This window comes from Malaclemys terrapin, chromosome 23 (assembly GCF_027887155.1).
Source record: "Malaclemys terrapin pileata isolate rMalTer1 chromosome 23, rMalTer1.hap1, whole genome shotgun sequence".
Taxonomy (NCBI): domain Eukaryota; kingdom Metazoa; phylum Chordata; order Testudines; family Emydidae; genus Malaclemys; species Malaclemys terrapin.
The window spans coordinates 17,732,584-17,759,992 of NC_071527.1; the positions used below are offsets into that span (position 1 = coordinate 17,732,584).

Below are 27,409 nucleotides of genomic sequence, written 5' to 3' on the forward strand. Positions count from 1 at the left end.
CGTCCATCTTCAGATCAACAATCCTGGATTGAGTACTACTAAGAAAATCCTTCCCAGAAATATCTCTGTCTTTGTCACTGTTGATTTTCTCTGAGACTCTGACACTGTTGTGAGGGCTGCTTTGCTCTGCAATTTTACCACTGCTTTGCAGGCTCTTTTGCTCCAAGACTCTGCCACTGCTCTGTGGGCTGCTTTGCTCTGTAACTTTGCAATTGCCTCTTTGCTCTACTACAACTTCAGCACTTATGCATGGGCTACTTTGCTGTGTGGTTTTGCCACTGCTTTTTGAGCTGCTTCGATCGGCAATTTTACCAGCGCTGCACAGGTCGCTGTGTTCTGCAGTTTTGCCACTGCTCTGAAGACTATTTTGTTCTGCAGCTTTGCCATCTTTGAATGGACTGTTCTGTTCTGCTCCTTTGTCACTGCTGCTTTGCTCTTCACCCCTGCCCCTTGTGCATGAGTTGTTCTTTTCTTTATCTTTGGTGATGTTTAAATCTACTAAAAATTGAAGTTTCATTAGGTTGCTCTCCATTTTGCTTTTGATGCTTGTATCCATCAGATCTATGACTTCCCCATGCACGTGTTTAGTCTCTTTTTCTTCTTTAACAAAGTTGCCTAGTTTTATGGCAATTTCATCCTCTGTGGGTTTCTTTTGGTCCATATTCTCAAGGCAACTATTCAGAAGGTCTTCACTTTGATTGCCTTTACCTCTGTCAGAAATTCTGTATTCTGTTAGTATACTACAGCTCACATCCTTTTCAATGGGGAATTCAAGTGACCCTAGAGACAGGTTCTTGTTTTCGTGACTACCTGTATCCTTATGACATAAAGTATCTGGAAATAAGGGAACAAGTTCCACGAAGGTGTTTTTGTCACAGTTGTCTTCTTGTAAATTAGATGCTATCCCTGTTTCTTGGTGAGAATCACCTACCATAGCAGCCTCGGTGCTTATGTTTTTAATCTTCTGCTGGTTTTCAGTTTTAACATCCAGCCCTTCACTAGTACATTTCTGACAGTGAGAAATTACCATATCTCCAGCTTCTTGCACTTTGGATCCCATCAACTGAAATGACTCTGGTGAGAACTTTGCTTCCTGCATATCTGCTTCTGAGGACTCACATGCCAGATTGCTGTCTGTGCATTGGAGATTAGACTCTAATATTTCCTGAAGTTTGTGCATCATTAGTGTCTTGGAGGAAAAGAATAGAGCAACTTCAGTGTTTTCCAGTATATAGATCTCTACTCCAATCTATACGAACAATTACCAGGCAATTTATAGGAGCTGTGCACTGAATTCAGAGGATATTTACAAAGGTGAAAATTATATGTAAGTATGTGATAAAGTTAATAATAATCAGTTGTTCCCAAAGGTGTCTGAAAGTCCATTAGGCAGACAATGAAAAGTAGTGGGGGCTAATCCTCAGATGGTGTAAATTGGCACAGTTCCATTGAGTTTAATATACACTGGCCCAGGATCTGCCTGAGGCTTTGTCCTCGCTCTCTCAGAACAGTTTTCTGAGGCCTGATGAAACTCCCAGGGACCCCTGCCAACAGCAGACTGTGCCGCACTTCACAGAATTCAGAAAGATTTGTAAATACACCCACTGAACAGCTTTCCCTTTTTTAGTATTCCTGGATTTATTACTCCCATTTGTATGGGAATATATAGTAGTTGTTCCACTCTCATGAGACAACTTACACCGTGGAATAATTTCTCAAGGGATCTAGTGGAAACCCTGTCACTGAGACATTTAAAATTGAACAAGACAAAGCACTAGAAAAGAGATAGCAGAGGAATCTCACAGGCCTAATTAAGAGGAAATAGACTAGAGTAGATGGACTTAACAGGGGTTTTTTCCATCCTTAATATTTATGGTTCTACAATAAGCAGAGCCAAGATTTATTATATCTTGTTGGCTGGTCAATTATTGTATATTCCCGACATCAGGAAACATTTTCAGAAGTGCCTAAGTAACTTAGAAGCCTAAGTCTCATTTTCAAGAGTAACTTTGACACTTAGGCTAGGTCTACACTACCCGCCTGAATCGGCGGGTAGAAATCGACCTCTCGGGGATCGATTTAATCGATTTATCGCGTCCTGTTGGGACGCGACAATCGATCCCCGAATCGACGCTCTTACTCCACCAGCGGAGGTGGGAGTAAGTGCCGTCGACGGGAAGCCGCGGAGGTCGATTTTGCCGCCGCCCTCACAGCGGGGTAAGTCGGCTGCGATACGTCGAATTCAGCTACGCTATTCACGTAGCTGAATTTGCATTTCTTAAATCGACTCCCCCCTGTAGTGTAGATGTAGCCTTAGAAACCTAAGTCTCATTGAAAGGGCCTTCAACTCTAAGTGCCTTTTGAAGAAGGGACTTAGGCTCCTAAGTCACTTAGATTGCTTTTGAAAATTTCATGCATAATGTTTTCATTCTCTTCATATCTGGGCAAAACTTTTGGAAGAACCAAAGGGGCTCATTCCTGGGCACTGTTCCATTGAACTGTGTTGCGTGGAATATGTTCATCTTTAATTACTAATGTGAAATAAAATGTGCTTTAAATTTTAGAGTCAGAAGGAATTATTTTGCTAAATGTTCTCCAACATCTAACAACAACAGGTGCCTGTAAATTTTAGGTTCTCTTGTATATAACTGCACATGCATTGGTAGGGCTAACATGTTAATTGATGATCAAGTGCTGAACCTGTTCTGTTTGAAACCCTGCTGCTTCTCCATCATTTCTCTCAGGTGTTTCAGTCAAACCTTTCTTTGGTTTTGCAAAGACTGGCACAAACTTCCCTGTTGAATTCTACAACCAAGTTCAATAATGATGACTGTAAAGGGTGGTTATTACCAAATGAACTAAGTAATACAGCACTCCGAGCAATCCTGACCCAAGCTCCCTCAGATCAGACACTTTCAGTATTGATTAGAAAGATATCAAGAGAATGAATGTATCTGGTTTTATAATCCTGTCTAGTTAAATAATGCGGACCAACCCATTTCAATCTACCCAATAACATGTTAAACCTGAATCTAAACTCACATAGACTACTTGGCTGAACATAGAAAACAGAGCTGAATAATTTAAAGAATGCATTTCACATAATTTCACATATTTTAACATTTATTTTACAAGAGAACAGAGGATTATATTAGTTGTACATTATTAATATGTATTTAGGTCTTGTGATGAATGTGTGGTCCATAGGCAGCATCTCTATGAAGTTAACCTTTTTCCAATGCATGTTGCTTTGGTAAAACTGCTGCCAACAAACCATGAGCATCCAAGTTTGAGGTGTAGGAGATAACAATATGTACACACAGCAAATCCATCTACATAGTGGAATCAAATCCAGCTGTGCCATGTCTAGACAGCACCTAGCAAACCACAGCCCACAATTTATTGCTCATATTAGTTTTGCATCACACCATTAGAACAGATTTACCTGAGATAAAGGAAGAGAAATAAACTCCTTTGCCTGACTTAACTGTTTCAGCTCAGAGGTAGTCTTTCTTTCTTCGTCATTTGAGCTGGTTAGAAAAAGAGAGCACAACAGCATGCATATTTAGGAACTGTAAGTTAACAAATTAATAAATTCCCTAGGGAGAGGCTAGAGCTCAGATTCTGGGCCCCTGCATTCTATTTCCAGCTCTACCAATGCCTTGCCATGTTATCTTGGAGCAAATCATAATAATTCTGTGCCTGTTCTTCCTTTGGTAAAATGGGGATAACAATATGGATCCATTTCACAGGAATTCTGTGAGACTATCTGTAAAACACTCTGAGACCCTCAACTGAAAGACACTACTGAAGCACAAAGTATTATTATTAATATACACCAGTAAAACTGAAGCAAACCTATATAGTATAAGGGCCTGATTTTCAGAAGGGCTGAGCCACCACAACTCTGTAACTTCATTTGGAGTTATACATGCTTAATAACTCTGAAAATCAGGTTCATAGGGACAAATCTTGCAGTTCTTGAATTATTAGGTTTGCCTGAGTAAAGAATTGCAGAATTTGGCCCTCAGGCTTCAAGTGAACATTCTCCTATAAAGAAATTTTATGTGAGAGAAATTCTGTGCAAGTGATCAAAGACAGTGAAAATTAAACGTGCAGGGAGTCAGAAAAAGGGAGTATTTATCCATATTCATCCCGCTCACCCCACTCTACAGGGAGAACTTCCCCCCCTGCCTTTGTTACTCCAAATGTCTGTCTTCTATCTCCAAGAAACTCATGTCTGATGATTCCAGTGCTTCATGGGGAACAAATTCAATTACCTTGTTTGCAAGTTTACTGCCAAAGCTTCAGTGTTTTCCTGGCTTTTCTCTTCCCGTTCCTGCTTTGTTCCTGCTGTGGTTGGTTTTGATTTTCTTTTGGAATCATTGGATTGAGGTTGTACTGGTATTTCAAAATTATTCTCTGCTGTCAGCTGGGAGTTCTCCCTAAGGCTTCTTTTTGCTTTGGAAACATTGAGTTCATTGTTTCCTTCTTTTAAGGGAAAAAATCATTACAAAGTCAAATTGATAATGTTCTATGCAACAGGAATGATTACACTACATCTCTCATCTAGAACAGAAAAAGAGTGCAATTTTATACAGTTACATTGTAGCTTGGGAGCTGTGGCAATTACTCCACAGGCCCTATCAATGGAAACTTAATAAGCTCAAGGTATCATTATATAGTTGGCCAAGTGGTCATTAGTGCAGGTTTTGCATTAATTTTTGTGGCTATATAAAAATGTCTAACACTAAATTTCTAATGCAATCTGTGACACAACATAAAATGCTACAGATAATTTTGGATCTGATAGTCAGTTATGCTAAGGACCCTTTGCAGCACTCTTGCAGTGTTAAGGTGCCTTAAAGGGGGTGTAAAGCAGCATTTTTCAACTGCCAGAGACGTGTAAATTGGCTTTAGTGTAACTAAGAATCAGGCCCTTTAACTGTATCCAGCAATGCTCTTAATGATGTGGCACAGGGATTTCCAGATTTAGCAATACTGAGGTAAGCTACATTAGATATTTTCTAGCTGCCAGAACCTATTTTATATATATATTGTAATAATTCGTTAAGCATCTAGGAACTTCACAGAAATTACTATCCTGCACATCATGGTGATATTATTTTTTAATTTTATTTATTTTATTTTATTATTTTATTTTAAATTACATATAATTACAATAGCAAAGATTAATCTTATATCCTCCTGCTAAAGAAACACACATCTCTACCATCTGAGCTAAAGGAAGATCTTCTTTAGTTGTTAGGAATATAGGACCTATGATACACAGTAGAGGACTTCTGATCCCAGTTGAGGGCAGTGGTGCCTTAACCAGTTCAGTACAGTATTTACATCAGTTTAAATAAAGATGCTGGTACTTTTATTTTTCTCAGTAGATGAATAAAACATATGGGTTGGATAAATTCATGACCAATAAAACCTAAATTTGTCCTTGTTTGTCTTCATCTTGAGGTTGCAAGCAGATTAGCCATGAGTGATATTTTAAGAGGCTACAGGCTGTATTTGTCCCTCTTGCTGCACTTTGTGTACCTCCTGATCTGGCTGATTGGAAAACAAATGCTAAGCAAGGAATCCTGAAACCCCCTCTACATCTTGGAAGAAAGCCTCATGTATGTTGCCAGTGTTAAAAGTTAATTATCCAGTGGTGAAATTCCAGGTCTCCTTTCTAGAGTAAATCTGTAAGCACTGCCAGTTGAGAGAGGCTGAACAGGAATTCTCAGTGATCCTCCACCTACCAGAAAGCTGCATAACACAAACTACATAATAATTATGCCACAACATATAATTTGACAAAACTCAATCTCTGAGTAGATTAGACAGGTTCTACTCAGGGGAGGGAGCTGAGACTGAACTAGTTCAGCAGTAGGAACTAAAAATGATCACCCATATGGGTAAGCTTAGTTTGGTCGTGTCATTCCTTGGACCCAATTCTTCTTTTACACAATGGTGTAAATTGAAGTCAATGCAGTTACAACAATGTAAATAGGTTTTGCAGAATCTGATTTTTTATTTTTTCATAATTTTGATAGATAATATCCATGTTTATTTTTAAGCATTTTTATTTTTATCTATTTAAATTTTCACCATTGTGCAAAGTTACGGGTTTCAAGTATTTTTTTCTATATTATCGATTTAAATGTTCACAGTTGCAGGAAATTATGAGGTGGTCAGACAATTATTTGATGACAGTAGACATAGTTTTAAAATTAAAATTTTATAATTGTTAAAACACAAATTAGCAACATCAAAATATACAAAGGAAATATCCAGAAATCAAATTCTTATAAATTCTCAAGCAGCATTTTTCTTACTTTGCCTTTCTGTAAATGTTGATTATTATTGAGGGAAATATTTTTTTCCTCAGTTTGTGTATCCTGGGACCAACTCAGCTACAACACTGCAAACTAGGATGAAATAGACATTTACTGAAAAAAATCTATTCCTTCCAAGACTAAGTGTAAATGAAAGCAGAATCAGGTGCTTTGCCTTTCGGTCCTTACTGCAATGCATTGGCAGGAAGCTTGCTCTTGCATGCATGCGCTGCCATCTGACCTTTGAATAGAAAGTTCAAGGGCTGCTAGCCCTCTAGGAGTACCAGTTTCCCATACTCCCCATCAAAGTTAAAAGAACCTAAGCAGATCTGATTGATTCTAGAGTGTTTTTTAAATGCACTGTCGTGCTGTGCTGGATTTTTAAAGATGCAGCATTTATTGATTCTTCAAAGTGTGTTTCAGTTAGATGAGGGTAAAAAGATGAGGATTGTTTCCAAAGAACTGCGGACTGTGCTCCCCACTTGAAAATCATCAACTTTATTCCTTTATTACCAATTGTACTAAGAGGCACCAGGCCAGACTCCCTTCTGATAGCCCATGGTGTAAGAACAAATGCAATCAAGAAAGACAGCAGGAGCACACAATGCAAATGGTGAATTCTTGTGTACCCAAACAAGAAGAAATGGGCTTGCTACCTGATAAACAGCCAGGGTCTCTAAGTGCGGACTACTGAGAAACTTCATGAAATATTTATTAAAACAAAACCACTTGAGAGCAGAGCTTTACCTCTTCTGTCACTGACATACAAAGTGTGACCTCGTATGTCCAGTGCATGTGAGGTCATGCTGTGCAGAGGATGCCATTGTTATTGTTTGAGCCCAGGCACCTCTTTCTTTACAAATTAAGCACTGCCTGAGAGGAAGTGTTATAAAGGAACTGGAGGAGCCGACTGGGTGCTATTCCCTGCTTTGTCAATGGCTTCTTGTGAGGCTACGAGCAAATTGCTGCACATCTCAGTGCTTCCATATCCTCATCTGCAAAACAGGGATAATAATAGATATCTACCACACAAAGGGGTTGTAAATGTAATTGATATCTGTAAACTGCTTTGAGATCTTCAGATGAAAGTTGCTATAGAAGTGCAAAGTATTGTACAGCAGGGTGAAAGGGGAAAAGGTGGTGGCATAGGCGCCGACTCTGTGGGTGCTCCAGGGCTAGAACACCCACAGAAAAAAATTAGTGGGTGCTTAGCAGCCACACGCACACCCCCACTGGCCCTGCAGATCAACTCCTCCCCCTCCCTCCCAGCGCCTCTTGCCCGTTCCACAGCATGCAGGAGGCACTGGGGGGGGGGGGCGGCTTGCTCTGGGGAAGGGGTGGAACTAGGTGGGAAGAGGCAGGGCAGAGGTGGAGCAGGGGCAGGGATGGGGACTTGAGAGAAGGGGTGGGGGCAGGGCCTGGGACGGAGTAGGGGAAGAAAGAGGAGAAAGAGGCGGGGCACGAGTGGGGGTTTGGGGGAAGGGGCTGCGTGGGGGTGGGGCAGAGCTGGGGGGGCTGAGCACCCCCCAGGGCCTGGAGGAAGCCAGCGTCTGTGAGTGGTGGTACTCTTCTAAGCTCCACCCACAAAGTAAGATCTGCCCATGTGAGGTGCCAAAATGAGACAGCAGTGACTCACAATAGATTGTGCAGTTGTTTAAAAATATGAGTGTATGTACTCCCTGAAACTCCTTGAAACCAGATTCCTCTCAGTAGTGTAGCAACTTGCATGGAACTTAGATGGAGAAACACATTTTGCAGGGCGGAAAGGTTTGGAGGAGGCACCAGGCAGGAACCAGTCTGCCTACGCATGGTTTGAATGCTAGAGTAGACAACATCTCTGTAAAAAAATATCTTAATAAAGAGCCAATTCAGTTTTAGAAACATGAAGCCCTCTTATTATTCTCCAGCACCAGGTACATGAAACTAGTGGCCTTCAATACACTCCTGGACTCTACTAGATTGGGGGGGGGGGGGGGGGGGGAGAAAGTGGTGGCATCTCATACCCACTTGTAGCACCAAACTAGGCCCTGGTATTACATTATTATTACCTGACAGTTCTTTCTTCCTTTTATTCATCTTGACAGCTTGGTAAATCTAGATGGGGGAAACACATGAGAGTGCTCAAGATACACAAGTCTTGGTGTATGTTATTTCATACAAGGCAAAACACATTCAACATAAATGTTGACATTTTACTATGGATTTTTAAAATTATTAGTACATAATTCCAGAAGATACTTTTTCCATCCATAGCATTTGAGCAGATATGCCAGACAAAGGTATTTGCAGTGTTGTTGCAGCCGTCTTGTAGAAGAGCTCTGTGTAGCTCAAATGCTTGTCTCTTTCACCAACAGAAGTTGGTCCAAAAAAAGATATTACCTCACCCACCTTGTCTTCTCATGCAAGACAGCGTGAAGTTATGCAGTTTATTCGGCTACAGGGATACAGATTTTGCCCACATGTTGTTATACCTATAATCAAAGTATCTAGACACCTTACAAAGTTGACACTGAAATATTCAAGATCTCAATTAGAAAGGCCAAGCACCCCATCTGCCTGCAGTTTTACCAGTGAGCTAGGAAATCAGGATTTGACCAGCTCAGAAGGCGTGGGCAATGAGTTGCTTCTTTTTGCAGCTCCTTCTATTCTAAGAGTGGCCAGCTTCCTGGTAAATCACTTTTCTGCAGGGAGTGAACTGCGGTGGTATGGGCCTGCTATTGAGAAAACCGTGCCACTCCGATGCGATGTAGTGATGTCGCTGCGAATGGCACATCTCCTCATCACCAGCTGGCATTATGGTCTGCCAACATTGTGCCAGCTGAAAATTTTTTTGTCAAAAACAGTTTTCCATTGGAAAACGCTATTTCAACTAAACCAACTTTTGTATTATTTTGGCTAAATTTTGTTTTGATAAAAAAAAATTGGAAAAAGTTTTTAAAATGTGGAAACATCCCGTTTTGACATTTTCAGAAGAGAACGCTTCAATTTTTCATTTCGAAGCAGCTTGGGGTTTTGAAAATGTACAGTCAAAACTACGTCAAATAGTCAAAAATCAAACGGAAACATTTCGAATGTATCAAAAGCGAACGTTTTCAGTGGCCCTAAAACCCTCATTTTATTTAGACTTTGGAAACGTTAGCCTTTTGTCTCAATTCAGGCCACGTTGCCTCAGAATTTCTAAATTCGTCACGGGGCAGAAAATCCGTTCCCCGGCCGGCTCTCGCCAGCACAGGGTGACGGCGCCTTCGCCAGCGCGTCGCTATCTCGTTGTGACCCGGTGGCATCTTGGCATCACGCCGTTACACCAACGCCTCCTGACGGGATTGCCGGAAGTGGCCCATCTCCTCCGGGCGAGCGGCCTGTTGGCACAACCACGTCCCGCCGACGCACCGTCACGTGTTGTTTGGCTGCGGCGGGAGGGCGCCGGGCAGCCCAGCGACAGCCCTGCGGCCTCTGTTGAGGCCCGGGGGTGTCCTCGGGGTGTGGGCCTCCTGCCCCCAAGGAAGCTCTATATTCACCTCAGGAGAGAGGAGAGAAGCGGGGTATTCGCTCCCCTCAGCACAACCAGGGTTTTCCCGCCCATTCTGAGGCTCACCCCCAGCCCCGCCCTTCGCCTCAGCGCTCGCGCGCGCTTCGGCTAACACTTTTCCCGCCCTTTCCTTGGCTCCGCCCCTCTCGCTTCGCCGCTCCGCCCTCAGCTCCCGGGTCGGGCATTTAGCCCCGCCCCCTAGTCGGGGCCCAGCCCAGGGTGTCTTCCGCTCTGCCTCTCAGCCACGCCCTCCGTTGAAGCGTTCCAAATGCCCTCCCGACCTTTGGCTGTTAGCCCCGCCCCTCTGTAGGGCACGCCTCCTCCCCTATTACACAGGCGCGATTCTGCTACCTCCCTGCGGTGTCTTCTGGGAAATGTAGTCCCCGCCCCTCAGCCGGAGCGCTCTGCTGCGTAGGGCCGCCCGCGAGCCCGGGTTCCACCTTCCGCCGGGGGAGGCCGGAAAGCAAGTCGACCGCGGCGCTGGGTTTGCGACAATGGTGTGCCGGTGGCCGTAAAGCAAGGCGTGTTGTTGACAGCTGCCTGGGCAAAGCAGGAAGTGAGTTGGGGGGGATAAAGAGGGAATGGGGCCCCCACCCCTAGGGGTGTCTTCGAAGAGAGCCCTCCACTGGGGGAGATAGCGGGGCTCTTGGGGGGCCAGGAAGTGTGGGGAGTACTGGGTTGGGGGAGCAGGGTGCCGGGGGGAGGGGTCAGGAGGTGGGAGGGTTCTGGGTTGGGGGAGCAGGAGGTTGTGGGGAGGGGCCAGGAAGTGTGGGGGTTCTGGGTTGGGGGAGCAGGGTGCTGGGGGGAGGGGTCAGGAAGTGTGGGGTGCTGGGTTGGGGGAGCAGGGTGCTGGGGGGAGGGGCCAGGAAGTGTGGGGGTTCTGGGTTGGAGGAGCAGGGTGCTGGTGGTGGCAGAAGCCTTGGGGTTGGGGGGAGTAGGCTTATGGGTAGTGGACAATGAGCTGTGTGGGGCTTCAGGGTGTGGTTGCTGGGGGTGAGGGAGCTGGGGATGGGGGGCATGTGGGTAGTTCAAGTAGGGTGAGAGAGGGACCACCTGGGCAGGGAGGATAGTTCGTTATGCATCTCCTGGGTTGAGAGGGAAGCAAGGATCTGGGAAATGTGTGTGCTGTGTTGGGGATTTGTGGGAGAGCTCCTGGCAGTTGGGGACTCTTGGGAGGAGAGGGGGCATTGGAGGTGATATGAGGGGGAAATTGGGATGGCGGCTGAGGAGGGGAAGAAGAAAGTATTAGGAGGAGGAAGGAATGAGGTTGGTTAACCAAACTGCCCCATGGGGTGAGGGAACGGAAACACAGGGACAGTGCCTGAGTGATCCCATTGTAACCAACTAGCTCCGTCTGACCTAATCATGCACTGATTCTCTTCAGATCAGTCTGAGGGGGAGAAAAAAGAAATGAGCAAGAACAGGAGGCCGCCTCCACCACCAGGACGCAGTGGTGCTGCCAAAGCCAGACAGGTGAGGCCTGGGTTTCCTTTTTTACCTCTCCCCTGTCTGTATGAGGAAACACCTCTTCCTCCGGATCTGCTTTGAGATTCTTGGTGTAAAAAAATGTAGTTGTCCTGTTGTCAGAATCTGAAAACCCCTCAGTCCCTGTGGCTGCTGCTCCCACCCCCCAGCAAATGATTTCTGAAGTAACCTTTGTGTGTATAAAGGCCCCAACCTTGCTACTCTTGACTTCTGTGGGGGCAGGTTCAGGCCTGTAGTTTATAAAGTTTGGGCTCCTGCGGGATGAAAAGTTCTATAGAGGTGAAAAATTGTTGCTGTTTATTAATATTGGTTCTTTCATTGTGGGTAAATTTTTCTCCTGCTGGTCTTATGGTATAAATACTGGTTTAGCCAGTGGGAAACTGGCCAGGTTGTAACCCAAGTGGCCTCTGCCTCCATCCCAAGGTGAGAATTAGATTTGCTGTCATTTAGAAATCACAGCAGGAGAATTGTCAAACCAGAAATAATAGAAGTAAACAAATCATCATCATACCTCTCACCCTAGCCCCTTGGGACAAAGATGGGAACAGATGAAGAGGAGTGATTCATCTGTTCCCAACATCTCTCTGCTAACGCACAAAATGTGGAATTAAAAGTAAACAAGAAAAATACTAACGTGTGGAATTTAAAATAGTGTTGTGTACATTTCCTTAAAGCACAGCATCTACTTTTACCCTAGTTTCATGATGCAGAATTCCTGATGTTAATGTTCATTTGTGTTTACATAATGAACTAGAAATCTGAGATTTCTCAATCTCTGTGTACAGGCCGATGGGCAGGGTGATCTTTTGAGTTGCAGGTCTCCTTTCTGACAGCTACTGGCATGGGCATGGTCCAACAATTGCTTTATTTTCCTAGAATGACTGGGAGGAACATTTAGGATTTTGTTGAAGATGATTGGAATGAATGGTGTTAAATATTGTTTTGCAAATGTCAAAGGATCAGTTTTAACATTTCAAAGCTCATTTTTCTGTCACACTGTGCCTGCCACTCGCTAGTCTGTGGAGCACATGTGCCAATCTAAGGGTGGGAACTTGATTGCTCCTAAGTGACTGTCTCAGAGGAATAAAATGCGATGTCTTGTCCTAGATCCCGGGTTAAATTGCCACTCTGTAGGATGGATGGTGCAGCATTTTCAGTCTGTGGTGGATAAAGCTGGGCATTATTCCAGGTCTCTTGTATCAGGGGATGTGGGTAATTGAGCTTCTGTAGACCTTTCTTTTGCACCCTTTTTACTGAACTTACCTATGTGCTAAAAGATGGAATGGCTGGAAAACCTGCTAACACTTTCAGTGGTATCGTATGTGGTATTCCAGTCACTACGGTACCTAGGCACAGCTGACAGTAACTAGTACTGCTGTCTGCCACCTCACCGAATTATTGATGGAGGTACCTGTCTGCAGGAGGAGCATGTTAAGAATGGCCAAATTCACAACATGCAAGTCGTGGACCAAACCAGAGATCTAGAGCAAGTCTATGGAGGACAAACCGTCCAGTGACATAGGGTAACAGCCCTCCCTCTCTTCATATGCTGGAGGGCTTTCTGTCCGACAGAATCCAATTAGGTGTGGATAATGTGTTAAACCTCCCCCTTCGCTTGAATCCTGCTTTCAATAAAATTAATGTATGACCAGTCAATTGGTGAGAGCTTTCAATTTCACTGGCTATAAACCTTGATAGACTGTAAAATTTATCTGACTGTGCTGCAGCTTGGCGGGTGAGAGGATCGCATGTTGCTTCCCCATTTTCAGGCTGTCTGAAGGTTTACAGTACTTGCATTGGCCTTTCTTTTAGTAATCTACCAGGAGGAGGTACTGAGTTGAGTTTTGCCATCTGTCAGGGATTTTTACGTAGTGGTGCATGCATATAGGATTTGTATTACCCTGCCCTGCACTGTCTCAGTTGAAAGTCTGGCCTCCTCCCTTACGCTTTCTTCTTCCGCCCATCAGGGATTGGGTCAAACTCCAAGCTAGACAGGTGTTGGGAAGCGCAAACCAAACACTCCTATAAAAGCACAGACACACCTGCAATTAAGTCTTTGCAGCAGTCTCTGTAGGAGGGAGAGCTGGTTCTTCTTAACAGCAGTATGAAAAGTGAATCCTCTCCGATATTACAGTGAGGTGCCCTCCACTATACAAACAGCAAGACATGCCCTGACCACACGTTGGGGGAAGCTGTCATAAAGAATGTGTTGTGCAATATGATTATACGCCTGTAGTTCCTCTCATATGAGGCTGTCAAAATGCTTCATGAACATATGTTAAACTGTGCAATGCCTAGTAGTGTAAGTAGGTGTCCTGTTAGTTTCATTTTAGCAGTGGGTAAATTGGCACACAGAGGTGAAGTGAGTAGGGTTGCCAACTTTCTGATTGGAGAAAACCAAACACCTTTGCCCTGCCCCGCCCCTTCTCCGAGGCCACTCCCCTTCTCCAAGGCCCCTCCATCGCTCGCTCTCCCCCACCCTCGCTCATTTTCACTGGGCTGGGGTAGGCGAGTAGGGTGCGGGAGAGGGGTGAGGGCTCCAGCTGGGGGTGCTGGTTCTGGGGTGAGGTGGGGGATGAGAGGGTTTGGGGGTGCAGGAGGTGGCTCTGGGCTGGGGATGAGGGGTTCGGAGTGTGGGAGAGGGTGCGGGTTCCGGGCTCTGGGAGGGAGTTTAAGTGTTGGAGGAGAGTCAGGGCTGGGGCAGGGGGTTGGGGTGTGGGAGGGGACTCAGGGCTGAGGAAGAGGGTTTGGGGTGTGGTGCAGGCTCCAGGTGGTGCTTACGACTATCAGAGGGCAGGATACAGGGCTGGATGGACCATTGGTGTGACCCAGTATGACCGGGGAGGAAAAAAGTACCCCCTCCTTATCTTCTGCTCTAACCATCAGATGACACGTCTCCCTCTTTTAGTGGAGACTAGAATTCAGGAATCCTGACGCCTAGTCCCTGGATCTAAGCACTAGGTACCACTGCCTCTTGTTGCCTATTAGGAAACCATGGACTCGTGGTTTGTCTTTTATCCTCTCTAGATGGGTTTGCTAGTGGATTTCTCTCCACATGGGATGATGGACAATGATGAGGAGGATGATGGTGAACTGGAATCAGAATTAATAGCTATCGTGGGAGGCCAGCCAGATTCAAAAGAGAAGCCGAAAGGGAAAAGTAAGTGGTCCTCAACTCTGTGCCCATTATACATCTGCTCAGCTAGGATACATCTGAATCCCAGAAGGACTGGATTAAAAGAGTTACAAACTGTAAGTTTCTAGTGCCTTAATTTCAGAGCTACAGCGAGAGAGAAGTGGCAGAGCCTTGCAGTCCTGTGCTTAGCAACTAGACCTTTCTTCCCCTCCCAGCCCTCCCAGCACACTAGTCTGAACTCTGATATCAAATGGTTATGTGAAATGAGTTGTATATTTGTCTCCTCTTCTTTTCAGCCCCTTTGCCCATGGAAGCTATTGAGAGAATGGCCGCTCTCTGCATGAAAGACCTGGATGAAGAGGATGGGGAAGAGGAAGATCTGGAAGATGAAGATGATCTGATGGTATGAAGGACTTTGTACTTGGTGAAGGACTGGGAATGTTACACAAAAGTCCTTGTTATCAGGTCGATGCCTCATATGTGGGGAATGTCTAAAGTGACATGTCTGAATGGGAATTCTTGTGTAGCGACAGGCGAATAGATCCATTCATCTGCCATCTCCCTGCTCTCTCTAGGTCCTCTTGGAGAAACAGGATTTTTTTTTTTTTTTCTCCAAAAAGCTTTATACCTCAGTGTATCACTGACCAGGGATCCTTCTATTGAATTTTGCTCACAGCTGCATTGTGAGTCAAACCCATTATACTGGTATTCATACAGTCCCGCAATGTTACCTATCTGTAGATACTGGAGTTAGTGTCTTGACTCCTAGGTTATTCCATTTCCTTAAAGATGGGGTGTTCTACATAAGTGCCTGAAACATCCTAAGAAGGAGGAGATACTCATGAAGTCCTGGGACTTTTGTTGCAATGCTTCTCCCTTGCTAGTTGTCACCCTTAATCTCTCTCTCTGTAGTTTATAAATTGCTGCTCAACTTCCCATCAGTGTGACTTACATTTTGAGCATCTCTAAACAAAATTAAGAGACTCAATTTCTTTGTTTTGTAGGCGGAACTCAATGAAGTCCTGGGTGAAGAGAAGGAAATCAAGGATGCCACAATACCTGCTGCTAAGGTGCAAAACTACCCTTCCGACTTTGCTTCCTCTTTCATTCTTCTCACTGTTTCCAGTTGAAAGTGTGGCCATAGTACAGAAATGGCTCCAACTTGTGCTACGTATCTGTTCCCTGTGTGTCTGCAAGTTCTATATGCTCACCCCATTGATGCAAACCAGCATGTGTGCCTGTTAACGTTGCAGAGTCTGAAGCGTTAAAGATGTAAATGACCCATGAGGTCAAAGTCCATCTTCTTGTCGGTTCAGGGGGGGACGAGTGAGCTGGAGCCAGGTTCCGACAGCTTACAATATTGGGTTTGGGTTTTTTCAGATACCAGATGAATTGGTGACATTGGTAGACAGTCAGGAGGCTTGTTTTGTTCCTTGTAAATTGAGCAAAGTAATTGGGTGGAAAAGATAAGGCACGCTCCAGAAATTTGCAATGGATGGGCAAAATGCTGTGACTGCTGGGAGCCACATTGCCTCAGTAGCGCTCGGCAGGTGCAGCCACTGTCCCGTGTGTCATAAATTGCAGGATCAGGGCCTAAATGTGCAGCCCCAGTAAAGTCACTCTTCAGAACCTTCAGGAGCCAAGTCCCTAAGGAAAAATCAAGTATTTAGTGGTCTTGAAATCGAGGGGTTTTAGAATTATAGCTGATAAAGTTGGAAAAAAACATAAACCTCTGAGTCTAGGTCATTGATACTAGCAAAAAAGGCCTTGTACTATTGCCATTAATTTCTCACTTTCATTAGAGATTGTGTCATAACTACCGCACTTTCCTGTGGCCATACATGGGCATACTGTTCCATTGTCTTTTTAAAGGCTTTTCTGAATATGGAAGACGAATGCATCCTTCCTCAGCTTCAGTTTTTAGTAGCCGTTGCTTGAACCCTGGTATACACTGAGGAGAGTTCTTATTCCTTTACCAATTCCCTTCACATAATGTATTGTTTTTCCTATGAGTGTCTTTAAAAGACTCTCAACTAGTTGAAGACCAGTTCTGTTTTAAAAAAAAAAAAAAAAAAAAAAAAAAAAAAACGGGGAAAATCTAATATGAATAGGGACATTTTTGTTGTATGTGGTTGGATTAGTTAACCCAGACTCAATAGCCTTGTGCTTTCAGACCTTGCTAAGGCACCTATTGCTTCACCAGCTGCCCACCTTCAGTCCTTAGTGTCTGAACAGAGAGACCCCAAGTTGTGGTTACTCTAGACCAGGGATCGGCAACCTTTGGCACGTGGCTCGCCAGGGTAAGCATTCTGGCGGGGCGGGCCGGTTTGTTTACCTGCCGCGTCTGCAGGTTCAGCCGATTGTGGCTCCCATTGGCCGTGGTTCGCCGCTCCAGGCCAATGGGGACTGCGGGAAGTGGCGCAGGCTGAGGGAGGTGCTGGCTGCCCTTCCTGCAGCCCCCATTGGCCTGGAGTGGCGAACCGCGGCCAGTGGGAGCCGTGATTGGCCGAATCTGCGGACGTGTTAGGTAAACAAACCAGCCCGGCCTCGAGCCGTGTGCCAAAGGTTGCCGATCCCTGCTCTAGACCAGGTTGTCCAGGAGAATTGTTCTAGCATGTAAGAACCAGAAAGTGAAACTGACCAGTCTAGTTTGACTGTCTTGAGCCCAACAAAATCAGTCTCTCGTTGGAAGTGTTGCTATGGCTGTCTCCCGTTAGGCCAGTGCTTTGGATTAATTCACAACACTTTTTCCTCCTCTTCCCTGGGCTCTTACAGGTGAATGAAACTTCAGCTGATTCCAGCAGTGTAGAATCTACTCTGGTGGAAAGGCTGGAAATGTACAGAACAGCCATGACTAACGCAAAGCAAGCTGGAGACAGTGCCAAAGTGCGCAGATATGAAAGAGGCCTCAAGGTGAGTGTTAAATAATGCACCCAGAACACGATGTGCCCAGGCTAGCGGCTTGGTAACCATCTTGTCTTGCAAGATGCTTTTTAGGAATAAAACCGAAAATACTTTTTAGAAACTTAATAGAAACTGCTTGATCTTAAATTTGCAACTGAGCATGACCAACGTTTTCAGATTTCAAAGTATGGCACTTAAATCCAGATTTAGGCACCCATGTCAGGGGTCTGTTTTTTCAGCCTTGCTCCTAGTGCCTTTGGTGGAAGCTATGGGTCCTGAGCCCTTCTGAAAATGAGGCCATTTTTATTGAGGTGCCTAAATATGGATAATACAATAGCTGATAACCTCCTCAGCAACAGTATACTGCAGGGGGTGCAGCGCTCTGATGTCTTCATTTTAGTGATATTGCTGTGTCCTCAGAGATAATATTGAACCCAAAGGCCCCAGCATGGTCCTAATGGACCCTGTACAACTGCAGGTGCGGGCTTTCCAATTAGACGGAAAAGTGAGGACCTGATCACTCCTGGTCATTAAAGTTCCCATGGTGCTTTTCTCAAGTCAGAGGGTTCGTCCCAGCATCCTGGCCAAATGCCATCTTGGGTACTTTTATTCTGCCGCCCTAAAATTCTCCCTGTATCTTCATTTGGGTCTGGAGTCTTCACTTACGAAACTGGAGGTGCTCTGACCGTGTGCTGTTGCTAATCGCCCTGCCGCTTCCCGCCACTGAGAGCTGCATTTCTGTGATGAGATTTGTCCATAAAGAGCATGCGGTTTGTACAACACTTCTGGCTCCCGTCGGATGAATGGCACTCATCTAAGAGGCTGCTACCTTCTAGTCGTGAAAAATGTGGGAATTAGGAACTTGCTGTTTGGCTGAGGAATGGCTTTTTAGCGGATGACAGGCTGTGGGTTTCTGAGGTCTAATTAGGTTGCAGTTTCTGGGCTGACTAAGGTGCTGGTATCCAGTTTTCCTGCAGTCAGGCTCTTAGCTGAAGTTCTGGCTAATTTTAAAGCGCCTGTTTTCCATAGCTGTTGGCAAAACCAAGAGTGAAAGTTTGGAAGCTTATCGCTAATTATCCATTGTTGGTTTTTTCCCAAGACATTAGAAAACATGCTGACCTCGGTAAGGAAGGGCAAAAAGATTGACGAGGAAGAAATCCCCCCCGCAGTTGCACTAGGAAAGAGCGGGAACTCCCAGCTGCCGTCCCCTTCTCCACTGACTCTGTCATCCCAGAGCTCCACACCCAATGGAAGGTTCAGTTTATCCAGCCATCCTCCTCCACAGCCACCCACTGCAGCACCTCCACAGGGACCCTCTGCAGCATCTCCCAAGCCGCCACCTCCTGTGTCTCCCAAGCCGTCGCCTCCTGTACTTCCAAAGCCAGCCCTGGCCTCACCCATCAGATCCCCAGAGACACCAGAGGAAAAGCCTTTGGCACCGTCGGGTAAGCATGGGGGACCTTTTCATTCTCTCTCATCGCAGAAGGTTGAGCTTATAAATTCCTACTGATCTATGACCCTGATGTTCTCCCGATCTTGCATCGGATGATTCTGAAACACAAAGCACAATGTCTCTTTCCTCTGTCTCTCTACAGGTTCTGAAAACGTCAGCACCCAGGCGCTCCTACATGACAGGCAGCGGGAGTACAAGCTAGCCGCGCTGCGCGCTAAACAGCAAGGCAGTGTCGAGATGGCCAGTAAATACTACCGCATCGCTAAGGTAGATGCCTGCCAGCCAAAGCACTACTCTGTTAGCCTGGCAGGGGCTTTGGTTTAGCCCTAGAAGTGACGCTGGTGCAATTAAGAAGTTGACCAGTTGATGCTTAGAAGGCTGCTGGTAAACCACATCCACTGGTTCTGCGGCATGTTTGTGACTCTATTTTACCTTGGCTAGGCTTATTCTGGGACAGGCTTTTCCTTCAGTTCAGCTTCGTATGGAGAATTAAAATCAAACTGTGGTCTCCCCTCTACAAAAAAAAGACCTTGAAAATTGCAGTTAATGCAGATGCAGTTATTGTCTCCATAGGCCAGCTCAGGTGTGGCTAAAGAAAATACATTCCTCTGCTCCTATCTGTCCTCCACCTTTGGAGCATCCCTCTATAACCAGCATGAACCTGCGCTGGGAGTATGGTTCACTTACTGTAGCAGGAGCCTGGGAGCCCAGAGACCGGGGTTCTGTTTCTGAGTCTGGGAGGAGAATGTGGCCTAGTAGTTAGAGCAGAACATTGGAAGCCAAGACTACTGTGTTCTAATTTCAGCTCACTGTGAAACCTTGGGCAAATTGCTCTGGTTTTTTCAGTTGTAAACTGGAGATAAATCCCACTTCACATGGGATATATGAGGTTGGTTTGAGTGGTTTTGAATGAGGTGTTTTAAGATCTTTGAAGAAAGAGGTTAAAAGTACTATTCTCCCTGTCTTGTGTCTTTCAGAGCTTTGATCCCATTGTAGAAGCTTTGGGGAAAGGTGAAACCGTGGATCTGAGCCGTCTGCCCCCACCTCCAGGTGAGAATTGATACTCGACTTTGCCAAACAGCTGCGTCTGCTTTCTGGAGGGGTTCCCACTGACTTCATTGATATAGCAATGGAGGCCCTGGCTGAGTGGAGGAAAGTGCTAAAAGAGCGAACACGGCAGTCGTGATCTTTCTTTGCTAAGCCAGGCCTACAAAGTTTTGCCAGTATAGCTATATCGGTCAGAGACGTGAAGAAATCCACCACCTTGACTTACATGGCTATGCCTGCAAAACCGCCCGCTGACATGCAGCTGGACTGGTAAGAGTCCTTACGTTGTCGTTCGGGGAGGTGGATTGTACCAGCCAAAGATCTCCTGATGGGAGCTGCACTAGGGGCCTCTGGCAGTACAGGATCGGCAAAGCCTTTCTAGTGTAGACGAGCCCTTAACCTCACCCAGTGGTTGGAGAGGGCCTGGAAGTCGGGACTCATGGGTTCTATTCCCAGTTCTGTCACTTCCTCGCTGTGTGGCCTTTAGAAGGGGACTCCACCACTCTGTGTCTCAATTTCTGTGTTTGTAAAATGGGGCTGGGAGGAAAGGGGCGGTTTAATTAAGTGCTTTGGGATCCTGGCTTGGAAGGTGCGAGGGAAAGACGGAATATCATCATTGCAGTGTACCATCTGGGTGCTGCTCCTTGTGAGGACTGGGTTGGCTGGGCCTGGTGGGAGAGGAGTAACCTATCTCCTTTCTGTCAATCTGGGTCGATTTTTTTACTTTCTGCTTGTCGCTTACAATCTTATTTTCACAGACCAGCTGCCCAAGGAGCTGTTGTCCCCAGGTCTACAACAACACTCTGCTGTGTCGACAACCATGCCTTTAGCAAAATCAGCAGCCCCTGCTGCAGGTATGATCTCCAGAACGGTGCCTTGGTATCTTAGCTGCCCCAGCGTGACTAGAGGTTGCTCGTTATGCCGTGCAGCCGATCAACCCTGGAATTTCCATTAGACAGAATGGGAGCCGCATGCGGTACTGCCTGTTTGGTAGTTGCTGTGTATCTTGCAAGCCTTGCTTTTGTTCCTAAGGACAGCAAACCCCCTCTGTAGTGAAAGGAAAAACCTGCCCAGAAAGCAAATGGGACCTGGAGGGGAGGAGGAGGCAAGCCTGGGAGTATCACTAGCTTGAGTGGTGTTACCGTGCAAACTCCAGCTCCGCTGTTACCTGCAGAGGTCACGGCATCTACCAGAAAACATTCGAGAGCCTTGCAGAGCGTGTGCTGCATGTTCGGATAACCAGAAGCATCGTCGTGACACGGGGATGGGTGGGCATGTGAGTGCTGGGGTGGGAACATGTTTGCTCCCTGGTTGGCAGGGCACATCTCTTATTTATCGTCAGGGCTCAGGGAGGAGTCCGTGTTGCCGAGTGGATAGAGAACTGGGCTAGGACTCGGAAGGACCTGGGTTCTATTTCTGGCTCTCCTGTTGGGTGACCATGGGCAAGTCGTGGCCCGCTTTGTGCCTCAGTTTCCCATCTGTAAAAAGTGGGGATAATTCTATGACTTCCTATGTAAATCACTTTGAGATTTACTGATGAAAACTTACGATAAGAGCTAGATATTCTAGGCAGGGGTTGGAAATGAAACGCTGAATTGCCTCCTGTCACCACCTCAGCGAGGGCTGGGGCAGAGTTCCAGATTTTTGTTAAGGAGGAAGAAGTTAGAAAAGTAAACCCAATAAACATGTCGTCCCTTTCTCCCCACCCCTGCAATAGATATCCCTCCACCCCCGCGGGACATGCTGGAAGCCCTGCAGCAGAGGATGGAGCGGTATAAAACAGCGTCAGCTCAGGCCAAGAGCAAAGGAGATGACCGGAAGGCAAGAATGCATGAGCGCATTGTGAAGGTGAGAAAAGCGTGAAAGTCCTGTAACCTACAGCTCTGAGTGGATCCTGGCTCCCCTCACCCTCACAGATACCGTTCTGAATTAGAGCTGTACAGCAGGGCAGTATTCTTTCTGGGGCAATGTTATCTGCTGTTGGGGATTCAATTGGTGGTTGCCTTCTCTTTGAGTCAGTGTTGACCCCACTTGCTGGGGGCACAGTGCCTCTGGAGGTGCCATCTTTTTGAGTGAGATTCTTTCCCACTCATAGTCATTAGCGTCTTTAGTGCTTTCCCCAAAAGTTGGGGGGTACATTCTGGGTAACTGCATATTGCCTTCCCAAATCCCCCTGCAGTTTCATTTGGATCCATGATACATTACTTCAAGTAGCATAAATGTTTCTGTGCGCTGTTAAACCAGCTACTCTGTTCCACCCCAGAGACTGCTGCATTTCAGTGATGAGTGAAAGATCCTTGTGCCTATCATCTTTATTCGTAAAGTCCATGAGTTTTGCTCAGTATCGTCTTGAAGGCTGAGCACTAAAGCCTGGTGCAAAATGCCAATAGCTTGACAGAGAAATGGAGTGCTTCAAAAAACCTGATCTTTTAGACCTAAATAAAACACTGCCATGATTGGAATCTAATCTGCCACTGGTGGCACAATTCCAATGGATGTCAGAGTTAGCCAGGTTTCTTCTCTCATACCACACTCAATGCAGTAAAGGGAGGAGTAACTGGTGCCATGGGATAAGATTTGAACTCCTCCGTAAAAAGATTCTGGGGCACAAGCTGGTTGGCTGACTCTGATTAGTTGATGGGACACCCCCCTATTGGCAGCTTGCATGCGGATTGTCTTATTGTTTCCTTGTGCTCCCCCCCATCTGACTGTATCCACCTGTTGCCTCTTGGCTGATACTTAGATTGTAAACTCTCTGGAGCAGGGACCACCTTTTCGTTCTGTTTGTACAGTACCTAGCACAACAGGGTCCTTGCCCACAACTGGGGCTCATAGGTGCTACCCTAGTGTAAATAATAAGGGATACGTCTTTCTCAGAAGGGCATGCCTGGGAGGCACCATGGCGGGGTGCTCAGTCGTGATTTCTCTTTCAGCAATACCAAGAGGCCATCCGAGCTCACAAAGCAGGGAAAACGGTGGATTTTGCTGAACTGCCTGTTCCACCAGGTATTTTCTGATTTTATTTTGCTACCAAGGTAGAACAGTAGAGGATGCTCTTCACTCACGGTTTTTTAAAACTTCCATATGTGTGAATTTCACTCTGGAATAGCAGCTTTGGAGACCTCTCTATTTACAACACATACAGCACTGGCAGTAACAGGACACCCTTCTACGCTCCATCCCCACCAATGTCTCTGAGCCCTGCCCTGGAAGAACCTTTTCCCCTAGGAGCAAGAGGGAATTTCAGTCTCCTTTCTGTGGTCCTTGGCATTTCTTCTGAGATCGCCCCCTTGTTCCCTGCAGTTCTGTTATCTAGTACTGTTCACTCAGCGGGTTTGAATGGCATTATCACACGAGTAGCTAGATGTGGACTCTTCCTACCTCTTTGGGGCGCTCAGGTACGCAGCAGCTCTCGATAGTAGTTTGATCAGTTTCGATCTCCTCTTTAGACTTGCCATCTCTTTGGCAGGCTTCCCACCCATCCATGGCATGGAGGCTTCATCAGGAGACCAAAGCATCATGGGAGTCCTGGAAACGGCTATGAAACTAGCCAATCAGGAAGACCGAGAGAATGATGAGGAAGATGACAATGTGGAGGGGATGAAAAAGGTCAGGTTCTGCTAACCTGGGAGCCTGATCCGTTGGGCACAAGATGGCTCAGTTAAAACCAATGCTGAGTTTTATTAACTGATTATCAGGGGTGGGACCAGTTTATACAGAACCCCATTCATTTGTGCTATGAAACTTTTTTCTCTATGGAAACTGGATACAGGTCACTTGCAGGTTTAAACTAGATTCTCTGTATTTTGAGGTGGATTCTCTGTAACTTGAAGTCTTTAAACCATGATTTGAGGACTTCAGCAACTCAGCCACAGGTTCGGGGTCTGTTACAGGAGTGGGTGGGTAAGGTTCTGTGCTCTGCAATGTGTGCAAGGTCAGACCAGATGATCACGATGGTCCCTTGAAGTCCTATGGGTCTCTGTTGGGGTTGAATTTTATAGTGCTGGCTAACGTGGGCTTTTTTCCTCTCCATTTGTTTCAATTCCCATCTTACCCGAGTCCCAGAGTTCAGAAATGTTGCATTCTGTTGCAAGAAAAATAGCTTCATGTATTTTTCTGGTTGTTAATTCCAGCCGGGCTCCCGCACTGCGCTGTCAAAGCCAGCCGCCTCGTCCCAGCCCAAGCTGGTTCCACGTGCGTCTTCGGGAGGTACCCCTGCAGCAGCAAATGTAGCTGGGACTGGCAAATCCACCGCAAAAGCCACCACAAAAGGTACTTGTGCTTTCCAGCTCACAGAAACGTTCCGTCTTTATCAAGGCCGATGCTGTAGGAAGTGGTCAGACTGCGTTCAGGGCCACGCTGTCCTATATGCTGATCTGTGGTGCTGGTGCCAGTCCCTGCTACGGTTCTCTGGCTGGAATGGTTCCCTTGTCTGACTCGGTACCTGTGGTGTAGTCAGGAGGCCAGGCCAGATTTAGGGAGCGCATGCACGATGACACCAGCCAGCACAGGCTAAGAACCAGAGAGGACTGTAGGGGCTGATGGGCCCGGTATTTTGAATACACCAACATTCCCAGCTTCCCTTTCCAGCTTGGACTACCTATAGCATGAGGTCCAGACAGCCACCCCCGATGTGACTATCCTCTTTCTCCTCCTCCCGGCAGCCCAACAGCAGCTCGCTTTCCTGGAGGGCAGGAAGAAACAACTGATGCAGGCGGCGCTTCGAGCCAAGCAGAAGAATGACATTGAGGGAGCGAAGCTGTTCCTGCGTCAGGCCAAGGGCCTTGATCCCATGATCGTGGCCTCCCAGGGTGGGCTTCCTGTCGACATAACCAAAGTAAGGAGGTCCCTGCGGTGCATTTAATTTGAGACCAATCCACGGCATGAGAAATCCTGACCACTCGGTCGTTAAAGATTCCTGGCCTTTTCAAAAGCCCAGAAGTCCTGGGTAATTCTATTCTGCCTCTTTCAATTCCAAATGCATTGATTATGGCATCTTTCACTCCCTCTCCTACCCTGTTGTGCACCATTGCTGTGTGCTAGGTGACACTTCCCACCCCAGCAGTGGCTGCATTTTAGTGCTGGGCATTGTGATCCTCAGAGACAGCGTCTGTCACTGTTTGTTAGTTTGTAAAGGTCGCTGGGGATCCTGCATAACAAAAGGATAAACGGTTATATTGCTACTTATGCTGGAATGATAATCGGTCTCTAAAACTAGCCGCTATATGAATATTCATAGCTATGTGTTTTGCCTGAATTCAGGAGTATTGAATGCTCAAGCTCCTAAACTTAGATATAACTGGAGCTGTGTTACGTACTGACCACTGGAACACCCCGCCCCCTGCACTTGCTTTCGGAGTGCTGACGTCTCTGCCTGTATCCGAAGATCTGTCTAATGGCTAGATGAGGGAGTGAGCATTCAAGTCTCCTGGATTCTATTCCAAGTTCTGAGAGGGGAGTTGGGTGTAATGCTTAGAGCAGGAGAGTGGAAGTCAGTACTCCTGGGTTCGGGCTCTGATACTGACCTATTGTGGGACTTTGGAAAGGGAGATGCAAAGAGGAAGTGACTTGTCCAGTTTGCAAAGTGGGGATAATCTCTAGCTTCCAGGGGCTGTGAGACCTGATGAGATAATGAAGAAGGGTTTTGAGTGTCTCGGATGGAAGACGTGGTCCAGCATGGGCAATTCCTTACTCCAGGACTGACTTTTGCAGATGGGTCTGTGTAGGTGAAAATCTCTTCTCTTGAAACTGCAGGTCACTGTCATGCCTCCCTTCTGTTTCAGGTGCCTCAAGCCCCTGTGAACAAGGAGGATTTCGTGCTCGTGCAGCGTCGTGGGGTCAGCATCTCCCCAGAGGCTGCCAGCCAGTACATGGAGTTCATGAAGCTGATGAGGCAGCAGCACGAGGTAGAAGATCCAAGGGGAGATGCGCTAGGAAGAGAGTGTTCGGTTGGGCTTTCAGAGGCTTAGGATCTCCTGGGAAGCTCTTCAGAACAGCAGTGACGGGAGTGGATTCCTGGGGGACTGGAGTTTTCACGCCTAGGCTTAAGTGAAGTTTCTTGCCCTTCTTCCTCCAGGAGGAGATTCTGCCAGCTGTGATCCCAGGAGTGTTAGGGTCACACCTGCTGCTGCATCTTGTTAAGTCAAACTTGCTTTGCCTCTTCTGGAGTCATCCTTCTCTGCAAAGGATTGTGGGATTTCGGTGGGCATAGCAAGAAAACACAGGTGGCTGTTGGTTCCCAGATTGAGAGCCACTGATCCAAGGCATTAGGCAGGGGGCTGAGGGAGACTCCAGTTTTGTTAAGCAGACTTGTAGTGCTGTAGTGTGTGTTGGCAGGAATGCCATGCTGATGGCCGTGTACTGGTTGGATTGTAAAGGCCTGTATGAGGGAGAAAGGATAACTTGGGAGACAGGACTCAGGGTTCTATTTCCGGATCCGCCATTGCCCCATTGAGCGACCTTCCCTTTTCCGTCTCAGTGGCTCCATCTGTAATTGTGAGTGAGAATACTTCTTCACAAACATGCAGACACAGCCTCCTGTGGAAGTGCTGCAGATCCTTGGATGGAAGGCGCCAGAGGAGGGCAGATTGTAGTAACTTTCTCTCTCGTGTGTTTTTGTCCCAGATGTGTTTGAATTACTCCAAGCAGTTCACTCACCTAGGAAATATCGCCGAAACAACCAAGTAAGTATGTCAGCAGGAGTGCTTTCCATCCCCCTTTCCCTCAGGCTCCTTTCCTTGTGTTGGTTGTACACACCGTGACGCTGCTGCAGAATTACCTAGGGTGTCCTTCCCGGTTGCTTCCTTCAGGGAAGTCCTGCATTTCCTTTCCGAAATGTGGCTGTGTTGGGGGCTCTGCTCAATGTTCTGCCTTTCAGATGAGATGCTAAGCAGAGGTCCTGACTGCTCATGGGTTAATGATCCTGTGGCATTTTCCCCAGCCCCAGTGTCCTGGCTAAATTCCAGCATAGGTAATTCCATACTGCCTGCCTAAAATTCCTGGCACACAGGACACCTCACTGTGCAGTGTTGTTTAACAGCACACACCAGCTGCTGTTCTCTACCCTAGAGGTGGCTGCATTTCAGTGGTGGGCGAAATACTTATAAGCATTGCAACTTCTGGAGCATTTGGGTGAAGGGTGCTATATTAAATATAGAAAGTGTTTGTAGTGATCATATTCAACTGGTAACCCCATGTCTCCAGTTTCTCTCTCCATCCTAGAAGGTGCTTTCACTAAATTCAACAATCTATCTTCCACTCCCCACCCTGAGTCAAAGCTAGGACTGCAAATTAAGATTGCCTTGGCCCAAATGGGTCCAGTTTGCTCCACATCTGTTGGACGTAGGCTCATGGTGTGAATTTGTGAGAGAGGAACTGGTTCAATGGGTCAGGCACGCAGAGATGCCTTCAGCAAGGACAGAGGCCAACAATACCAGATATTTATGTGATGTGCACAATATAGGTTACAAAATAAAACCATTGGGGTATTTTTTAGTGCCACTCATGGGAAGTTTTGAGGC

The 27,409-nt window shown here is 46.4% G+C and overlaps 1 protein-coding gene across 2 annotated transcripts in view; it reads left to right on the top strand.

Moving 5' to 3' along the window:
- The first annotated feature begins 10,273 nt into the window (after window positions 1–10,273).
- CC2D1A (coiled-coil and C2 domain containing 1A) overlaps window positions 10,274–27,409 on the top strand; it is a 31,954-nt gene continuing 14,818 nt past the window's right edge. Inside the window, exons 1-17 of one of the 2 annotated variants that reach the window (XM_054012263.1) lie at window positions 10,274–10,420; window positions 11,249–11,337; window positions 14,377–14,509; window positions 14,782–14,888; window positions 15,490–15,555; window positions 17,261–17,398; window positions 18,489–18,834; window positions 18,985–19,109; window positions 19,820–19,892; window positions 20,648–20,743; window positions 21,607–21,737; window positions 22,823–22,895; window positions 23,359–23,498; window positions 24,023–24,161; window positions 24,554–24,726; window positions 25,673–25,795; window positions 26,514–26,572. In XM_054012263.1, coding sequence (XP_053868238.1) covers window positions 11,275–11,337; window positions 14,377–14,509; window positions 14,782–14,888; window positions 15,490–15,555; window positions 17,261–17,398; window positions 18,489–18,834; window positions 18,985–19,109; window positions 19,820–19,892; window positions 20,648–20,743; window positions 21,607–21,737; window positions 22,823–22,895; window positions 23,359–23,498; window positions 24,023–24,161; window positions 24,554–24,726; window positions 25,673–25,795; window positions 26,514–26,572 — 1,985 coding nt within the window. In that variant the 5' untranslated portion in view covers window positions 10,274–10,420; window positions 11,249–11,274. The remainder of the gene's footprint in view (window positions 10,421–11,248; window positions 11,338–14,376; window positions 14,510–14,781; window positions 14,889–15,489; window positions 15,556–17,260; window positions 17,399–18,488; window positions 18,835–18,984; window positions 19,110–19,819; window positions 19,893–20,647; window positions 20,744–21,606; window positions 21,738–22,822; window positions 22,896–23,358; window positions 23,499–24,022; window positions 24,162–24,553; window positions 24,727–25,672; window positions 25,796–26,513; window positions 26,573–27,409) is intronic. The other variant, XM_054012262.1, reaches the window with a different exon arrangement.